This window comes from Ochotona princeps, chromosome 1, assembly GCF_030435755.1.
Source record: "Ochotona princeps isolate mOchPri1 chromosome 1, mOchPri1.hap1, whole genome shotgun sequence".
In the NCBI taxonomy this organism is placed as follows: domain Eukaryota; kingdom Metazoa; phylum Chordata; class Mammalia; order Lagomorpha; family Ochotonidae; genus Ochotona; species Ochotona princeps.
In genome coordinates, this window is record NC_080832.1 from 53,594,269 (window position 1) to 53,614,570 (window position 20,302).

General features: G+C 37.6%; 1 protein-coding gene across 2 annotated transcripts in view; it reads right to left on the minus strand.

The window, feature by feature from the left end:
• AFG1L (AFG1 like ATPase) overlaps window positions 1-20,302 on the minus strand; it is a 187,153-nt gene that overhangs the window by 73,823 nt on the left and 93,028 nt on the right. For both annotated transcript variants that reach the window (XM_004580338.4, XM_058660044.1), the window contains one exon: window positions 17,447-17,505. In XM_004580338.4, the coding sequence (XP_004580395.2) occupies window positions 17,447-17,505 (59 nt within the window). The remainder of the gene's footprint in view (window positions 1-17,446; window positions 17,506-20,302) is intronic.

The window sequence follows — 20,302 nt, forward strand, 5'->3', positions numbered from 1 at the left end:
GCATAAAGCAAACACCTTGGCTCTGCAAAGAGAAGCGTTTGACCAAAAGAATGGGACGACAGCAATTCACATTCTCCTCGGGATCTACTGTGTACCTGTGAACTATCCTGAATAATTCCACATCACAAGACTTCATGTAGTTCTGTCTCCATTCCCAGGTGCAGTAAAACAATTATAAATATGGAGGGGGAAAGTCCTTTAAAACCACAGCATATTAACACAGAAACAATAAATAAAATTTGGCTACGTTAACCATTTTTATTGTAAAAGTGACTGCTTAATTATAGGAAATCTGAAACAAAAGAGAAAAATCTTAACTACATAAATCAAACTTAATATCGTATCTAAGTGATTATATTAAAAAAGAAATGAAGAGATCAGCCTTACTAGCTGTTCTAATAAAAATAAATTGGTTAGGGCCTGGTGCAATAGTGTAGTGGTTAAGGTCCTCGCCTTGCACGTCCGGGATCCCATATGGGCGCCAGTTCTAATCCCAGCAGCCCTGCTTCCCATCCAGCTCCCTGCTTGTGGCCTGGGAAAGCAGTTGAGGACAGCCCAAGGCTTTGGGATCCTGTACCCGCGTGGAAGACCTGGAAGAGTTCCTGGCTCCTGGCTTCGGATTGGCTCAGCTCCAGCTGTTGTGGCCACTTGGGGAGTGAATCATCGTGTGGAAGATCTTCCTGTCTGTCTCTCCTCCTCTCTGACATCTTCCTTTCCAATAAAATAAATAAATATTTTAGAAAAAAAATTAAATTGGTTAATTTTAATTAGAAAACAACAATAAAAGGAGTTGAGGCCACTAAATAATTGAATAACTAAGACCTTTATTTTTACCTAATTCTTTTAAAATGTATTTTTGACCTAAAAGGATTTCTATGTTCACTGCCAAAAAAATCAAATTACATCAGAAGTAGAAATTGGGGCCAGTGTTTGTGGTGTTGCCAATAAAGCTCTCACCTGTATGGCATCCCATATAGTCAATGCTTCAAGTCTGGCAGCTCCATTTCCCATCCAGCTCCCTGCTAATGGCCTGGGAAAGCAGGGGAAAACAGCCCAAGTGTGTGGGCTTCCTTCATCCACATGGGAAACACAGCTGAAACTCCTGTCTTTTGACTTTGGCTATTACAGCCAATCTGAGGAGTAAGCTAGTGGAGCCTGGAGCTTCTTCTGGGTCTCCAATGGGGGTACAAGGGTCCAAGGCCTTCATCATACTCTGCTGCTTTCCCAGGCATACAAGCAGACAATTGGGTTGGAAGTGGAGCAGGCAGGACTGAAACCAGTGTCTATAGGGGATGCCAGCACTGCAGTCAGAGGCTTAACCTACTATACCACGGCACTGAGCCTCAAACCACCCCCCAAATCAAGTGGAAGAGTATCTTTTCAAATTATTTTAAAGCATAATACATTGTAATGTAACTGCTCAAATCTCATTATTTATTCACTTATTTTTATGTATATGAAAGGCAGAGAAACAGTCGAACTGACAAGTGGTAGTGATGATGGTAGACCAGTTTTTCTCAACAATGGCTGCTGCTCAGCTGGAAACCATCTGGAAAGCACAGGCATTTTGGAGGAGCAGAATTTGGTTAACTGATTTTTTGTTGTTGCCATTGTTTTGTGCTGTTTTAAGCTGATGACCACTGACTTAGCCTAACCAAGTCCCATCTAAATCACATAACTACTACACAATGTCGTCAAATGGAATATGTTTTGGGACACAACAATATTCACCATAGGTGGTAATGAAAGCCATGGGACTTCCCATGGTTGCTATTTACAATACTAGAGATAGGCAGCACTGACTTCTGGTTTATTACATAGGTGGGATAAAATAAAATGAAAAGTAAAGTGCTACTTACTCTGTTTTGCAGGTAAAGGACATAAGTATGTGGGATGCTCAGAACACTTGGATGAACAGAGCAGGAAAAGCAGCATACGATGGAAACAGAGGAGGGGTAAAGTTGGAGAAAAGTAGTGAAGCTGGAATCATCTGATTAGATTAAGAGGGCTCCATGAAAGCTGCCTGGAGAATGCAAAGCGGGCTAAACGACCTGGGCGATGAGGTGTCCTAGATGGGTCTAACAAGACTTCAACAACTCAAACTAGAGGATCTAAATTTATTGTTAGGTCTCCAACTTGCAGTTTAGATTATAAATGAGACTACCTCCTGATATTTTTGAGTACCGATATGATTTCAAACTTCTCAGTTGTCCATGAAACAAAGAGCCCCATGGTCATGGGGCTGAAAGTAGGAAGGTCATTCAAACAGTTCATGGAAAATGGAATTAAAAGATAAGTTTCAGGGTGGGCATTTGGTCCAGCAGTTAAGTCCTTAAGTTAAGATGCTTTTATACTGTGTCTGAATACTTGGGTTGAAGTCCTGATTCTGGTTTCCAGCTCATGCAGACCCTGCAGGGTAGTACAGCTGGTTCAACTAACTGGATTCTTGCCATCCTTGTAAGAGAATCTAGATTGAGTTCTAGACTCCAGATTTTTCATACTCCAGACCCAGCTGTAAAAAAATATTTGAGGAATAAGGCGGTGGATGGGAGCTCCCTCTCTCTCCCTTTGTCTTTTTTTTTCCTCTCAAAATACAAGATAAATAGGAAACAAAAAGTTATTTATTTTGAGGTGAAAAACTAAAACAATGCCTATGAGGGGTCCTGCAAAGTACAGAAAATGTATATTATGAAAAACTATGCATGAATTTCCAAAAACTTATTAAAGATTTATTTATGTGTTTGTAGACAAAGTGACAGATGAAAGAGATCTCCATTTTTGTTGGCTTACTCTCCAAATGCCCACAATGGCTACAGCAGGCCCAGACCCAAGGCAAAAGTCCAAAACTCCATCTTGATTTCCCATGTGGGTGGCAGGGGTTCATGGATCTGAAACAAAGTAGCCTGGATTCTAACAGATTTGCGCCAATATGGTAAGCTGGCCTTGCAGGTGGTTGGCTTAATCCACAAAGCCATAACAATGGACCTTGGTTTCCAATATTTTTTTCACACCAAAATAAATTTAGCTTTTAATTTCATTTCTTCCCAAAATTTCTGAAGTTTTCCTCTGTCTTCAAACTACCTGGATTCCTGCTCTTCCTTGGAAGAAGGCAAAGCATCAACATCTGGTACAACGCCACAGCAACCTCTAAGTGGAGAACTGGAGCCCAGTGGTCAGGACCTCTCTGTCAGTGTGTGGGACCCAGAGATGGACCACGAGGCTTCACAGGTCACACCATCTACCAAAGGAAAGGCCAGAGGCATCATTTCATAGAGCAGTTAAGGTGGGACACGCACATCCCACATGGGAGTGCCTCGGTTCAAGCTCCAGCTCTGCACCTAATTCTAACTTCCTGTTAAGCAGCATTCTGCCAGGTAGCAAGGCGACCCTCAGTCCTTCCTTGCATTCCTTCCGCCCATATGCAATGCACTTCTTAGCTACCAGCTTCAACCCGGCATCATGCTGGCTGTTATGGATCCTTAAGGGAGTAAATTAACAAATAAATATTTTTCTCAAATAAGAGACTGGAGGAATTATGACTCCTTACGAAGAACTATACTATTGTAGCAACATGGGGAAAATCTGTTGTGGGGTGGGAGTTTGCAGAGGGGAAATCCCAGTCTATACAAAATTGTACCACAAAATTCAAAATTTCAAAATAGAAATATAACAACAACAAAAAGATTTCTCCCACTCCCTCTCTGCCTTTCAAATACATTAAAAACATATACATGTGTGTTTATATTAAAAACATATATATATTAAACATATTAAACATATATATATTTTTAAAACATATATATTAAAAACATGTATATGTATATATATAGTGCCTAGCACGGTAGCTTAGTGGCTAAAGTTCTCAGCTTGCACGTGCCAGGATCCGATATGGCCACAGGTTCATATCCCAGTGGACCCACTTCCCATTTAGCTCCCTGCCTGTGGCCTAAGAAAGCAGTGGTGGATGGTCCTTGGAACTGTGCACCCACATGCAAGATCCAAAGGAGGTTTCTGGCTCCTGGCTTCAGGTCAGCTCAGCTCTGGCCTTTGTGGCCACTTTGGGAGTAAATCATCAGATCTTCCTCTGTCTCTCCTCTCTATATATCTGACTTTCCAATCATAAATAAATAAATAAATAAATAGACAAACAAATAAGCAAACATATATGGGTTTTTTTAAGAAAAGGTATAATTATTGTTTTGGTTTAAAGATTCAGAATGCCAGACTACTCTCCTCGATGTTCTCTTAATCATGCTGATTTATACGGTGTTTACAGTCTTGTAATAAATACATTATGGTATTTCTCATCATTGGAATGTCAACAGGAAACTGTAGAGAACAAAGCTCTATACCAATTTTGTGAACTTGGTCAAGACCTTGGATGCAGTGAGCATATCAGTTTTCTGATAAGACTATTAATTTGGATGATCTAAGATGCTAGTTTGCATTCAACTCATCATGCATCAGGTGAGAAAGTGAAAACCGAAAAAAAGTCTTGCCCTTTTTCAGTGCAAAATACCTTGGTACAGAGATAGAAAGCAAAATTAGAATCATAACATTAGTATGAAGAGTTGTTTCTAGCCACAGTAGAGTAACAACATTTGAACCACATCGAGCCTATAAGCTTTTAAGTTTCTACTTATTATACAGAAGATTCCCTGCTGCCACTTAAACCAGAAGACAAACATTTGGTCATGGTCATCTTTATAGCACTATCGCAGTAGGAGAAAAATTACAACAATCACATACTGAGGGCCCAGCGGCGTGGCCTAGCAGCTAAAGTCCTCGCCTTGAACGCCCCGGGATCCCATATGAGCGCCAGTTCTAATCCTGGCAGCTCCACTTCCCATCCAGCCTCCTGCTTGTGGCCTAGGAAAGCAGTCGAGGACGACCCAAAGCTTTGGGACCCTGCACCTGTGTGGGAGACCTGGAAGAGGTTCCAGGTTCCTGGCTCCGGATCGGCGCAGCACCGGCCGTTGCAGTCACTTGGGGAGTGAATCATCAGACGGAAGATCTTCCTCTCTGTCTCTCCTCCTCTCTGTATATCCGGCTTTCCAATAATAATAAATCTTTAAAAAAAAAACCAATCACATACTGAGCAGTTAATGTTGCACCTTTTAAAAATAGGAGGAGCTAAAAAGTTTGAGTGATGATCCTTATTTACAAGCACTCTTGAAATTATGAAATGCCCAACTTGTGTAACCTCGGTCTGCATTCTGTCTTCCTCACACACAGAGGATACTCTATGAGTTAAATCAGCTCTGGTTACAAATGGGAGCACTGTCCCTTTCCTCCTGCTTCCTCTCATTCCTCCCACCCCCAACAAAAGTTTGTACAAGTGCCTTGCCCTCTATAACTTGCTTGGCTCCACACTGGGCAGGTTCTCCCACACAGAGTTTTAGCTTTCTCTTCCCTGTACTTCTCTCCTTTAAACCTTACCTAGTTTTCTCAGGAAAACATCCACTTTGTTACAATTGATGCAAAGACAAAACTATAAGCATGACTATTAAACCAAGAGTAATGGAAGTGATACATTCACAGAAAAAAAGAGAAGGGTGTCACAAACTTACATTTTCACAGCCATTAAAATTCATAAACATATACAGGAATCCATTCAGAAGTCACATTCCCACTTTATTCATTCATCTTCTATAAGCAGCACTATTATAGAAGGAAAAAATGTTGGGGTTTGGGGCTAGCATTGTGGCATTTCAGATCAAGCTACCACCTACAATTCTCCAGCATCCTAAATGAGTGCCTGGTTTGAGTCCTGACTGTTCCACTTCCTATCCAACTCCCTACTAATGTTCCCAAGGAAGCAGTAGATGTCTTAAGTGCTTGGACCCTGCCACCCATGTGTGAGACCCAGAGCTCCTGGCATCAGTCTGGCATAACCCCGGCTGGGGGAATGAATCAGCAGATGGAAAATCTCTGTCTCTCCCTTTCTCTCTCTCTAACTCAGTCTTTCAAATAAAATAAATAATTAAAAAAGTTTTGTGGGACCAGCCTTGTAGTGTAGTAAGTTCATCTGCTGCCTGAGATTCTGACACTCCATGTGGGTGTCAGTTGGAGATCCAGCTGCTACACTTCTGATCCAGCTAGCTGCTAATGGACTGGGAAGGCAGTGGAAGATGCCCCAAGTGCTTGGGTTGCTGTTTCCACACGAGAGATCCAGGAGAAGCTCCTGGCTTCTGGTTTCAGCTTGACTCATTGTAGCTGTTGCAGTCAAGCGAAGACCGAACCAGTGGAATAGAAGATCTCTTGCTCTCTGTCTCTCCATATAAGTATACTCTGTCTCTCCCTGTGTGTATACTTCAGAGACACATACATACATACATACATATATACAACTCTTCCAAATAAAAATAAATATTTTTAAAACTTGTGGATTCATTTATTTTATTGCTAGCATTACATCCTCCCAACATATGCTAACCACTCCTACTCATTGTCTATTACAGTATTTTTTCCTTTCAGGCTGAGCACCCTCAATTCAAAATTCTGAAATCCAAAATGCTCCAAAATCTGACACTTTCCACCAATATGATATGATACTATCAAATGGAAAATTCTACATATGGCTTCACAATCAAAATGCAAGTGCAAGAAAAATACCATATAAAATTACCTTCAAGATGTATAGTGAGGTGTATATGAAACCTAAATAATTCTGTGCTTAGATTTGAGTTCCATGACCAAGATATCTAGTTATGTATATGCAAGAATTCCAAAACAATTTTTAAATGTCTGAAAACGTTCTAGCCTTAATATTTTGGCAAAGAAACACTCAATATGTACTAAAATATTTTACTTCTTGGCATCTATTTTTCCCTACTAGAACAATTTAATTTTCTTGGTGGCAAGATTTGTCTCTGTAACACATTCATCACTGTATCCTTAGTGACTAAGTACTTAATGTTGAAATGTAAATATGGGGCCTGGCGCAGTGGCCTAGCGGCTAAAGTCCTCGCCTTCAATGCACCCAGGATCCCATATAGGCGCCTGTTCTAACCCTGGCAGCTCCACTTCCCATCCAGCTCCCTGCTTGTGGCCTGGAAAAGCAGTTGAGGACAGCCCAAAGCCATGGGACCCTGCACCCGCGTGGGAGACCTGGAGGAGGATCTGGGCTCCTGGCTGCAGGATCGGCATAGTACTGGCTGTTGCGGTCACTTGGGGAGTGAATCATTGGATGGAAGATCTTCCTCTCTGTCTCCCCTCTTCTCTGTAAATCTGACTTTGCAATAAAAATAAATAAATCTTTTTTAAAAAAGAAATATAAGTATGGCTTTTCCCTATTTTACAAGGGTATAATATTTAAGCTCTTGGGACAAGCTTTTGTAGACTAACTATTCTAGGTCTTCAACGTTACATTTAGAACAATGTTTGGGAAAGAAATTGATCATAATTCAAAAGAAATAATTTATAAGCAAACTTCAAACTTAATCCTTTTGAAAAATTCAGAACATCATAAGAATCTTAGCAAGTCCATGGTCCAGTCCATTTACAGGTTAAAAAAAAAGTAAGTTCAAGAAGGTTTAATAGGCTTGGAAAAAGTGAGGGACAAAGCCAGGCTCACAAAAATTGCCCTGCTAACCCATTTTATGTCCTATTACATTATAGAAACCACATAAATATGTGTTACATGATTACAGGTTTGCCTATGTACATACTATGGATGTGCATTTATATGTGTTACATATCTGTTCTACATTCTTCTACTTTTGCTTGCTACAAATCTTAAAGGTTTAAGTTATAGCAGATATTACTCCAGAATTCCTTCAGTTTATATACTATCTTTTGTGCTGCATATACATCCTAATAATCACTATTGGCTAAGGAATATACCAGAAAGACTTCCACAACAACTCAGAGACAAAGTTCACTTTGAATGAAAACAAACTTGACACTAACTACTGACAGAGTGCATTCTGCTTAAACACCAGAAGTCCTTTGTATGGATTTTAAGAGTCAATATATATTTTTATTCTTACTAATTTGATATGCTTATAAGAATATTCAGAGCTGACATTGCCTCAAGAACCTATGTCCAATTCAACGCCAACTGAAAAATAGGAAGTGTAGACACAGTCCTTGTAAATGAATATAAAAAGTATTTGGTCCCAATATCCCTATTATTCTATAATTTTGATAGAGAAAAGCCAAATGCACTAAGGCTAAAAAAAATTTCTTAGATTTCTTGAAGCCTTAAAACTTGGTCAAACTATTGTTCAATGCTCACACAGTTTGTGTCTTCATGCTCAGATGTTGTTGAAACAGCAGACTTAAAAGAAATAATGTCAATGAATCCTACCAAGCACTATACGTGACCTCTGGGGTAATTAGCAATCATTCAAAAGCAACAAGACTAAAATGTTCTATTCTTTATTACTGTCAGCTCTTATCTTGATCAGCATTTTAATAAAGATGGCTCGTTTCTAAGACAGTTTCATGAATCAGTCATAATTACATTCTGACATGCAGTGAATAGTAAAGCAAAACTAAATATCACTTCATCAACCTTTCTAACCTTTATGCAAGTATTAACTGTAAATAATTTTTACACAATCCTACAACAGAAAATCTGCATATTTCTTAGCTTTGTACATACTTTACCCCAAATGAATTTCCTGTGACCTATACCTGAAAAACACAATCAGCCATAATTATCCAGTTTTGTGAGATGTTCAGGTGTTGCCTTTCAGAGTTCAAATCAACTTCAAGTACAAAAGGCTACTTTATTCTACAAATGGCACAATATGCAAAATAGGTTAAGTAGCCAAAAGCATCTCAGAGCCTTGTGGCTTGAAAGAAGGCTATCCGGAATCAAAACGTCATAATAAAACTACCTTAAAGCGAAGCAACATTATAAAAATAGATTCACAATTTACACATTAAGGAATGGGATGCTGATGACTACTGCAGAAAGTCTTATAATTAAAAATGGTTTAAACAAAGATTTTAATTAGAAAGAAATCTGAGCATTTTAATATGTGAAGAATAAATTTCTTCCTAAATGTAATTTCAAAGTAGCTGATGAAAAGGTTGAAAAGTCATCAGAAATAGAAAAATTAGAGACACAATTCTGATTCTGAGATTAACATGCAAATTGTTTCAGCTCCCTGTCCCCATGCAAAACACTTACTTACTTTAGACTTTTGAGATAGCTAACTTCTCTTTTTGCTGAGAACTAATTTTTGGAGATTTTTTCCAATGGTCAAACAAACAGAATTCAATACCAGAATACAATGAAACTAACTTTAAGGTACTTTGTTGTTTCAGTTTTGTTGGAAAATTTTGAAATAAACACAATTCCTTCGCAAGAATGTTCTGTCTTTCCAATAGCGAATATGGAATAATGGACTATTTGGACACAGAGCTAGATTTTCAAACCTATTTTTAACTACTTCACTCAAACAAATAAAGTTCATGCTAAAACTACTGAGTAATCCTTTTTGCCAGATTTCCACCCAAAATATTTTAAATACAGTGAAATAGCAGCATACTTCCATTTTACTCTGTATAATTCCAATTTAAAAATAAGCACTTTCTAAAAGCCCTTCTAAGATTTCTTCTACATTTTTACTATGAAACCCCACAATGCTACCGACTCAAAGAACGAAAAGGAATATAGCACACCTCTTTCTTACCTGCAATTAAAAACACAAAAATGTATAAGCCTTTTATGCGATAATTTATAACTTTCTGCTTAGTTTGCTTGTGTATTATTCCTTTTTTTTATTGGATGTGTAAGTGAAGTGTTGATTTAAGAAAACAATTTCCCAGAAAGAAAAAAAACAAATTAAAAAAAAAGCTGTGATTAAGATTTAAACAAAAGCCAAAGATGGCTTCCTCCGAGCCCTGCTGAGGTCCACTACCTCATTACAAACAACTGAAAACTTGTGATGCATTTTGTTTCAAGAGAATCCAGAAGTCCTTGCACTGAGGCAGACGGGCGGGAGGGGGGAGGTTCCATTCACCCTTTCTGCATCACCGCCATTATGTAAAAAGTATAAAACACTGCCTTTATGCTGCCAAGACACAATGACTCTTCCTACATCAAAGGATTTCCACCACTAGGGTTTTTTCCTTGAAAATTTATTCAAGCGAAGGGCAGAGAGACAACGATTCATACACGCTAATTACACCTAATTATCTATTCCCTTTTCTGACCGGCTTCGGCCAGTATTATTTGCTATCTGGATTTCTCACAACCTCCCTCTGCCCTGTCCACGCATCCCAACAGAGAAAACTTTGAAGAAAACAGTTGTGGCTTTTTCAGTTTCCTCAATATAGAGTTCAAGCAAATTAAATAATGATTCTGTGAGTTCTGACACATTTATGCGTTCAATATGAGGACCTCTTGGTTAATTTAGCAAATTCCTCCCATCCCTTCATGGTTGGAATCATAGTAACACCCTCTCTTCCAGGAGCTTCTCGTCATGCCTTCTTTTCATGATCTAAATGAAATGTTTATTGGATTAAAGTTCTTCTCTACAGACCTCCATGGTGGCCTATGACAAAGAGCTTAAAAGTTCTATTAATTGGCTTGAGTCTTCAGGGTGGGGACAGGGAGAATTTTATTTCATATTACATTACTAGTCAAGAAAATTGCCATGTGCAATTAAACTAATTCATTTCATGATTCAAAGAACCAAGAACCAACTAATTCATATTTAAGGCACACTTCCTTTACACTGTTTCCGTCATTAAAGAATTGCTTTCTTTTAGTTAAAAGAGAAATGACTACTTGCTACCCTGAGAAAAGAATTTAAGCTCTGAACAATCTATGTTTACATATAAGTAAGTTTGTCATATTCCAGGTAAATACATATGAATTTTTCTTAGTCTTCACAGGAAACTTTTTATTGTCATTTTTACATGGGACAATTAGAGAGAATATGTTTAGAAGTTTTTGCCCAATATTACTTTTTCAGAGGGTGGCCCTGACTGTTACAAAGGCTACATTCTCTTAAGGAAAATGATAAGAATTGCATTTTTAAATCCACCTGACACTTTTAATCTTAAATACTTATCAACTTAAAGACATAGCACAAAAACACCATTACAAATAAAGTTGAATGCCTACTACTGTATATAATTCTCTTCAATGGAGTCTCTTAAACATAGATTAAGTAAGTTCATTTACGAAGTTATCTAATTTATTTAGCCTAAAACTTGATAACTATGGAGATATTTTTCTAACCAAATTGATCATTTATTGGTCTTGTAAAATAGCAAAAACTAAATCTGAACACTTTTTTCATGGTTTGGAGGAGAAAGACACAATTCTTTTCAGTTCAAGAATTCACTATTACTTTGGTGCTGTCTTTTGTTTCTTTCATTCTTAAGCATAAAAAAGCCAAAAAGACATTATCACTCTGACAAAGGGTTAATCCCTCTGAGGCCGATTCAGGTGACAACACAAGTGGAGGGCAGGGAGGTTGACACCCGCCCCAGGCTGATTTGCAGAGCTCCAGGATTGCAAGTTATGATGAACAAACCGGCACAACAACTTCAAAGAAGAGCAAATAGACAGTTATTTTAACAAATCTCTCAATCCAAATGCTGATGATCTGACCAGGCTGAACACTGAAGCATTTCCTTAAGGGTTGTAAACAGTGTTTCTACGCTTGGAACTGCAGATCACACCATGAGAATATTCTCAGACTGCTTATTTTCAGGTTAAAATTCCTTGGAAGAAACACCTCCAGAGGATGAAAAAAACAAACAAAGAAAACACTTGTTAACTTAGTATTTCATGAAGTTTTATTTAAAGGATGCATGCTATTCTAGACACGTTAGCAATTAAATTAAAAACCCAGATTTGCCTGAATATTAAGCAAATTTAGAACTATTATTCCCTTAAGATTATAAAGAATCTTTAGGTGTGCCATATTCAAATCTAGCAAATGTTACATCAGATTATTTCTTCCAGATGGACAGCATTTTTAGGGGGGAAAGGGGAAAGTTATAACAGTTACCACTAAAATCTTGCATTTCTCTAATTTCATCATCTAATAAATTCAGCAAAAAGAAAATTACAGAAATTGCAGAATGCTTTCTTGGTTATTTTTCACCAGATTACAACTATCATTTCAGAAATCCACTAAATACCTAACATTCAATGTTACGGAGAAATAAAAAAAATAAGAAGGACATGGCTGACCAGAGGTCACTGTGAATGGGACTTAAAGTGCTAAATTGCTGACATTAGAATCCATTGCTATGTAACAAAAACACTACAGATCATCTTGCACAGAAACATTTCCCATGTGGACATGATTATTTGATATCTGTTCATCCTATTAAACTTTCAAGAAACTCTCTGTCTCTTTGCCTCTAGCCCCGCTTCCCATCCAGCTCCCTGCTTGTGGCCTGAGAAAGCAGTCAAAGCCTTGGGACCCTGCACCTGTGTGGGAGACCTGGAAGAGCTCCGGAATCCTGGCTTTGGAGTGAATCATCGGATGGAAGATCTTCCTCTCTGTCTCTCCTCCTCTCTGACTTTGTAATGAAAATAAAATAAATCTTAAAAAAAAAAGAATAAATCAATAAGGTCAGGGTAGTACACCATACGGTCATCAAGAAGCTTCAACTTCGTAACTGTGTCTGCTTCAGTGAGTCTGTGTTACAACAAAAAGGTCTATGATCATCATGGTTTTTGTGAATGGCACAGAGAAACAGATAGACAGACATACAGAGAGGAATCTTCCATCCACCAGTTCACTCCCAAAGACTCTCAGTAGTTGGAGCAGCATTAGGCTGAAGCCTATTGCTTCATCCAAGCTGCTCATGACAGGTGGGAGGGACCCAAGTACCACAGGCATCACTGATTCCCAAGGTCGAGCTGGAACTTGAACCGAGACATTCCACCTGGGATGCAGATGTCTCCAGGCAGTGCTTTGACTGCGGCACCAAACATCCGACCCTAACCATCTTTATATGTAAATCAGAGTGTGAACCACTAAAGTTTAAAATTTGCATACAATACAAAAAATCTTGCTTTTATGTGGGGATAAAAAAGATTAAGAGTTTTAAATAAATCTCTCTCAAATAAATAAATAATAAATAAATAATAATAATAAATAAATAATAAATAAATAATAATAAATGAATAAATAATAGATAAGTGAATAAATAATAAATAAATAATAAATAAATTTCTCTTAAATAAATCTCTCTTAAATAAAGCTCTGAGCAAACAAAAAAGCGGCAATAATTATTATCTTATGAAAATCTCAGCAAACTGATGGCTACCCACCGAATTTTTAAATGATAATTCTCATGCTTCTCTGTTTTTTCCAACAGGCTTTTTCCTCTGACTTTGCCTGATTTTGTCTTTTGAATCTCAAAAAAGCATTACCTGCTCTTCAGAAATATTTCTAACATGTGCCACCTCTTGGTCTGATTCAGGCCCCTTTTCTAGATCCTTTACTATCCTGCAGTTGACTCAGCAATGGAAGATATTACATGATACAAGAAAAAATCGTGACAGTCTTACATATCAAAATAAGACAATTTTTAATTGGATTCAATTACTAATACCAACCTTTCCTTGCTGTTAAGTCTCCCTTTATAATTTTGGCTGTTGGCATAAAATTTTTAAGTACCTTCCTCAGGAAGATTCTTGATAGCTATAATTCATAAATTATCATATATTCAAAATATGCATCTATGGACTTGGATGGGTCTGATAGCCCAACTAACCAGATGCCACATTTTTCATTTTAATTATAGTAAAAAGTATAATATTCATTATAGTCTAATATTTTCTTGTAGTGAAAAAGCCTAACCAGTTTGTTTTTCCCTGTTAGCTTTAAGATTTTTTAATATTATATTTTTTATTATTCATTACATAGTTCTATAGGCTCTGAGATTTCCCTTCTCCCCTTCCCCAAATCTCACCCTCCCCACCAATTTCCCCCTTGTCATTACAATAGTATAGCCCTTCACAATCAGTCACAAGTCCATCATTCTGCTATTTAAGTGTATCCTGACATTACAGGCATGAACACTGGCAGAGTCCAGCATCCTATTGTCAAGATACACTCAACAGTTTCATTGGGAGTCTGTCTTTGATTTGGAAGTAGAGATGCACACTGCATTATATCTTCACATCTGTATGTGAGAATCTCTATTTATTACAGTTACTACACATCCCCATCAATGAAAAGCCATAAAACAAAGTCAACAACAGAGAGATATATTCCCAAAAGTGGGATAGCTGGGTCGTATGGCAGGTAAATTTTCAGTTCTCTTAGCACTCTCCATACTGACTTCCATGCTGGTTGCATTAGCCTACACTCCCACCAGCAGTGAAAAAGGGTATCTTTCTTCCTACATTCACGCCAGCAGGTGTTAGTAGAGTTCTGAATGTAGGCCAATCTCATAATAATAATAAGAATATTTATTTAAGAATCAAATTTTGAAAGAAATTGCATCTGCTGGTTCACTCTCTATATGGTCACAAAAGTCAAACTGCAGTTAGAAGCTCCCAAACAGGTGGCAAGGGCCTAAGCAACTGGCCCATCTTCTGCTGATTTTTGGGCACAGGCAGGTGCCTTAATAAACAACACTGTAATGTCAACCCTATCTTTATTTTAAAAATTCAGTTATGCATCAGAAAAATAAATTACTTTTGATGGTGTTAGGAAAATACATAGGGAGTATTTTAATTCCTTCACATCAAATTTGTTCTATTTAATCTTTATATTCCTTCTCTTTAACAGACTCACTTATTTAAAAGGCAAAGTTACAGAAAGAGGGATAGTGATAAACAGAGACAGAGAGAGAAAGAGAAGGATGAAGGGAGGTCAATCTTTCACCTTCTGTCTCACTCCCCAAATGCCCGCAATGGCTTGAACCACTCCAGTACCAAGACAGGAGCCAGTGGTTTCATCTGCTTCTCTCATGTGGGCTCAGGGACCTAAGCACTTGAGCTATCTTTTGCTGCTTTCCCAGGCACACTGGCAGGAAGCTGGCTCAGAAATGGAGCCACTGGGACTCAAACATGGGATCTCAGTGCACCCCACCGCACCAGCGTGCCAGCCCCTATATTCTCTTTAACTATACAAATGCTGTGAATAGATGATCTCTGCTGTCTGCTTTCCATAACTAATATTTTCTCTGTAATATTTTATCTCTGATGATTCTAAATTTGTTTTGTATGAGTTTTTCATGAGTGATTTCTTTGTTAATGATTTCAGTTTTATCTGATTTTTTCTGATTTTTAATGCTTGTCTGATTTGCATTTTCTAAAACACTTCATATTTTTTAAAAATGGGTCTGCGGGCCCAGAAAAGTAGCCTAGTGGCTAGGGTCTTTGCCTTGCGAGCGCCGGGATCTCATGTGGGCATTGGTTCTAATCGTGGCAGCTCCACTTCCCATCCAGCTCCCTGCTTGTGGCCTGGGAAAGCAGTTGAAGATGGCCCAAAGCCTTGGAATCCTGCTCCCATGTGGGAGACCCTGAGGAGGCTCTTGGCTCCTGGCTCCTGGCTTTGGGTTGGTACAGCTCCAGTCACTTGACAAACTCCTGGCTGTATAAGTCAATGAGAAGTTTTTTTACTACTCTAGTAAAATACCCAAGCCTTGGTATTGAAAGAATATGAAGGAATATTTAAGGTATATGAAGGTAATTGAAAGCATATTAAGGAAGTCTCTTTCAGTTCATGCTTTGGGAGGTTCATGATCCAAGACCAGGTAGGCCCCACTGCTTCTGCCACCAGTGAGGCCAGAGGATGGCAATGGTGAAGAGTGTCCAAAGAAAGAACCACGTAATGAGCCAGGAAGCAGAGAGAGTGGCTGGGTCCATCTCAGCCTTGATGCCCAATCCTGTCACAAGAGTCAGCTTCCCAAGGGATACCCTCAGTGAAGTAAAGACCACCCCCAAGGCCTGCCTCCTAAATATCAGATATAACTGAACTCAGCATCTACCCTCTTTGTATTATTACATTCTGAATTGGAGATTGAACTCCACAGAAATTTGGGAGTTATATCCTAGCCAAATCACAGCACTGGACCAAAAAAAAAAAAAAAAAAGAAAGAAAGAAAGAAAAAAGAAGAAAAGATACAGCTACACAGTTTCCTGAGGTTGTATTAATTTGTTTCATTCCTCAAGCCTTCTCTTTTTCAATTTTGCATGTTTTATGCTATTTTTAGCACTTTGCAGTTTACTTAAATATCTTAAGGTGTTTGTATAGACATAATACTTTAGATTCCTAGTATAGAGAAAATACAGAAAATCTACCAGTTCCCATATACCTAACATGAAAAGAAAGTGAAATAACATTGAAAAACTTCCAAAAGTACTTTTCCCTATATTTATATATATTTCAGAAAAATGCATTTCCTTAGGAACCTAAAATTGCTCAATGAAACAGATGTGTTAATTCTCCTAAGTATATCCTAGGGTATAAAATTCAGCACTAACAATAACTCCAACCAAAGGAATTCATCAATAGAACTGTGTATACCTTTAGAGTATGTGAAGATAAAGTATTTTAACTCCTTCTTGGTAAGAATTTTTAAAGTTTTAAGTTTTTTTTTAACTTTAGAAAAATACTTCATTCTTTACTGAAGATATATTGACATGAGCTGAGAAAAATTATCTTCCTAAAATTATAGAAATTATACCTTAGCATATAATTGTGCTTCCTTTTGGTACTTACTATGTATTTTACTGTCTGGTATAAGTACTTGTGTTTATACTTTATCTCCAACTACATTTAAAACAGTCTACAAGGAACACAAGATCCATTTCATAATGACAGTGCCCATTTTGACTCACGTAGCACTTTAAACATTGTAGGTTCTCAACAATTAATGATAGAATGTGGAGATACTAAATAATTATACTAAAATTACTTAGAATTAACAGCAAAAAGGAGGCTATTTTATTCTTAATCATATTGTAATGAAGGCTTTTTTAAAATCCATGCAGTGAAGACACACACAAATATTTAAATTATTTAGGTACCTCAACTTCATATAATTTCATGATAACTTGATGACAGTCACATTTAAATATATTAGAATATTTTTTAAATAATACTACCCTAGAATAGCAAGTTTAATAGCTAGGAAAACATGTAATGGTCATTAACCTGAAGGAAGCAAAGAATATTAAACATTCTTTTTTTCAGAAATAAATGTATAAATTTAAACATTTCTCTACACTATTTTTTCTTAACCTCAAATCAAAATTTATAAAATGTACACTATCAATTGCTTCAGTTAAAGTAACTTAGACTATGTTTTGTGATTTTCTATCAAGTACAAATGAACAAACTACATAAAAGGGATTGCTTTCTCCTTAAGCGCCTTTGACTATTATTGTCTATCCAAATATCACAATAAATCCTGCTTGAATGCAAGATCTAAGCAATCCTGTAGAGACCTTGATTATCAGCCAATATGATCTCAGTCACAAAATACATGTGAGTTTTCTTACCTTCAGGACAGCTATAAATGGTACAAAGTTAGCTCGTTGGAGTCCATTTTTATAGAGATCTGAAAGGAAATATTGCCATTAGTTATTTACTTAGTTTAAATCATGTTACTTTATTTTTTTTATTATTTTCTTTATTATTATTATTTTATGACACAGTTCCATAGGTCTTGGGATTCCTCTTACTCCCTCCCCAAGCCTCTCCTTCGTCAGTGAGTTCCGCTATATCATTTCTATAATATACTTCTTCATAAACAGTCATATGTCCATTACTGCAGGTATGGACAATGGCAGCGTCCAGCTTCCTATTGTCAAGATATGGTTAACAGTTTCATTAGGAGTTCATATCTGATCTGGAAGTAGAGATGCATACTGCATTGTATCCCCATATGCGGATACGATAGTCTCCATTGCACAACTACTATACATCTCCTTAACTGAAAAGCCACAATACAAAATCAACAACAGGAAGCAACAGGGAGAAAAGAAGAAATTAACAACACCATGAAGTTAAGTAACATGCTACTGAATGACTAATGTGTCACTAAAGAAATGAAAAGGGAAGTCAAGAATTTTCTTGAAGAAAATGATGCTACTATGTGATTTATGACTCAATGAAGAATTTAATGAGAAAGAAAGTGTTTTTGAAAAGATGAAATTAAATTTAAAAACATCAAAATCCATGAGATACAATGCCAGAGTCCAGCTCCAGCAAAGTTTGGAACTCACAAAGGGTGTATACAGTAGACGTGAGAAAAAAATAAACGAAAAACTACAATTTCAGGATCATAATGGATGATGCAAGAAAGCGGTCCCCTTTATTTATACAGAAGCAGTCACAAACTCTGGCACAGACTTTTTACATCTTGGTCAAGTGAGTGTATCCAAGAGTAATTCTGCCATTTGCTTCACAAAAACACTCTCAATAGAAGTTTCTCAATAGAAGTTCTCAATAGAGGGTACATATAAATCAGTAACACATTCCTACTACAATTCAAGAAATGTATCACAAAGAAGAACCTAAAGATCAAGGAAAGAATAAAACCCTAAACATAGGTTCCTTGATTAGCATAAGGGAAGAAATGTATCACAAAGAAAAGGAGAACCTAAAGATCAAGGAAAGAATGAAACCCTAGGGTCCGGCAGCGTGGCCCAGCAGCTAAAGTCCTTGCCTTGAACATGCCAGAATCCCATATGGGTGTCAGTTCTAATCCCAGCAGCTCCACTTCCCATCCAGCTCCCTGCTTGTGGCCTGGGAAAGCAGTTGAAGACAGCCCAAGCCTTTGGGACCCTGTGCCTGCACGGGAGACCCAGAAAAAGTTCCAGGTTCCTGACTTCAGATCGGTGCAGACCAGCCGTTGCAGCCACTTGGGGAGTGAATCATCGGACGGAAGATCTTCCCCTCTGTCTCCCCTCCTCTCTGTATATCCGCTTTTCCAATAAAAATAAATAAATAAATCTTTTTTAAAAAAAAAAAAAGAATGAAACCCTAAACATAGGTCCCTTGATTAGCATAAAGTCAATTGGGACAGCATGAATAATAAAAAACCTTATTAGCAATATTGACCTCCAAGGTCACATTGATAGTAAAAAACCAACTCCACCGCACCAAATAATGCCTGAATGGATTGCAGAATTCTTCCGCAGGGTGGTCCAGTGTCCATGCAAAGGAAGGTGGAGTTGCATTCAGGTGATTGTAGAGACATCTGCCAGGCCCTACCATACAGTGGGAAATTCCTTGTGACCCTGACTGCAATGGAACAATACTCTTCACACCTTCGTGTCCACCACATCCACTGCACGGACCTCAGCAATATAATGTCTGCTGATCTTTGTTGGTGAGATATGTCTCCTGTAGGCAACAAACAGATGGATTTTATTTTTTAATCCAGTCTACTAATCTGTGATGCTTGATTGATAAGTTTAAGCCATTTACATTCAGGGTTAACATGAATGGGGTGGTAATTTGGTACTGTCATTTTAGGAATGGGTTGTTCATTTAGTCCTCTGTTGTTATTTTACTGGGATGTTCTTCACATTTGCTGTTGGTTTTGTTTGGGTGCTATTTCTCTTCTCTGTTAAGAGAACATCTTTAAGTATCATTCTAGGGCAGATTTGGAAGAAGCATATTCTTTTAACTTGTCTTGACTGTGGAAGAATTTTACTTCATTTTAAAAGACAAAGGAAAGCTTTGCTGGATATATTATCCTGGGCTGACAATTTTTTGCTTTTAGAATCTGGAATATGTTGCTCCATTCTCTTCTTGCCTGTAGAGTTTCCTGTGAGGGATCTCCTGTGAGTTTAACTGGAATTCTCCTATATGTCAATTGATTTTTTTTCATGTGTACATTTAAGGATCTTTTCCTTATGTTCGATTGAAAAAAGGTTGATTATCATGTGTCATGGTGAAGTTTGGTCAACCCTGTTGGGGGTTTGTGCCCCTCCTGGATCTTATTTCCCAATTCTTTCTCTAGATTAGGGAAATTTTCCTTTAACATTTCATTGAATACACCTTTAACCCAGCTTCTGTTTCTGCACTGTCTGAACTCCCATAACTCTTATATTTGGCCTTTTACCAGTGTGTTTCAATTCTTGAATGCTTTTATTTAACTTGATCCAGCTCTGCTTCCAGCTTTTTGCTTGTTTCCAGCTGGTGAAAGGAAACATCTTCCAATTCTGAGATTCATTCTTCTCCCTCCTTCATTCTATTTTGGAGACTCTCCATTGTACTTTCAGTTTGCTCCACCGTATTCTTCATTTCTGATATATCAACTTTCATTTGATTCATTTCCTGTGTGACATATTCCTTAAATTCCTTGAATGCCTGCTTTATGTGCTTCTTGTTGTTGATAAGAAACT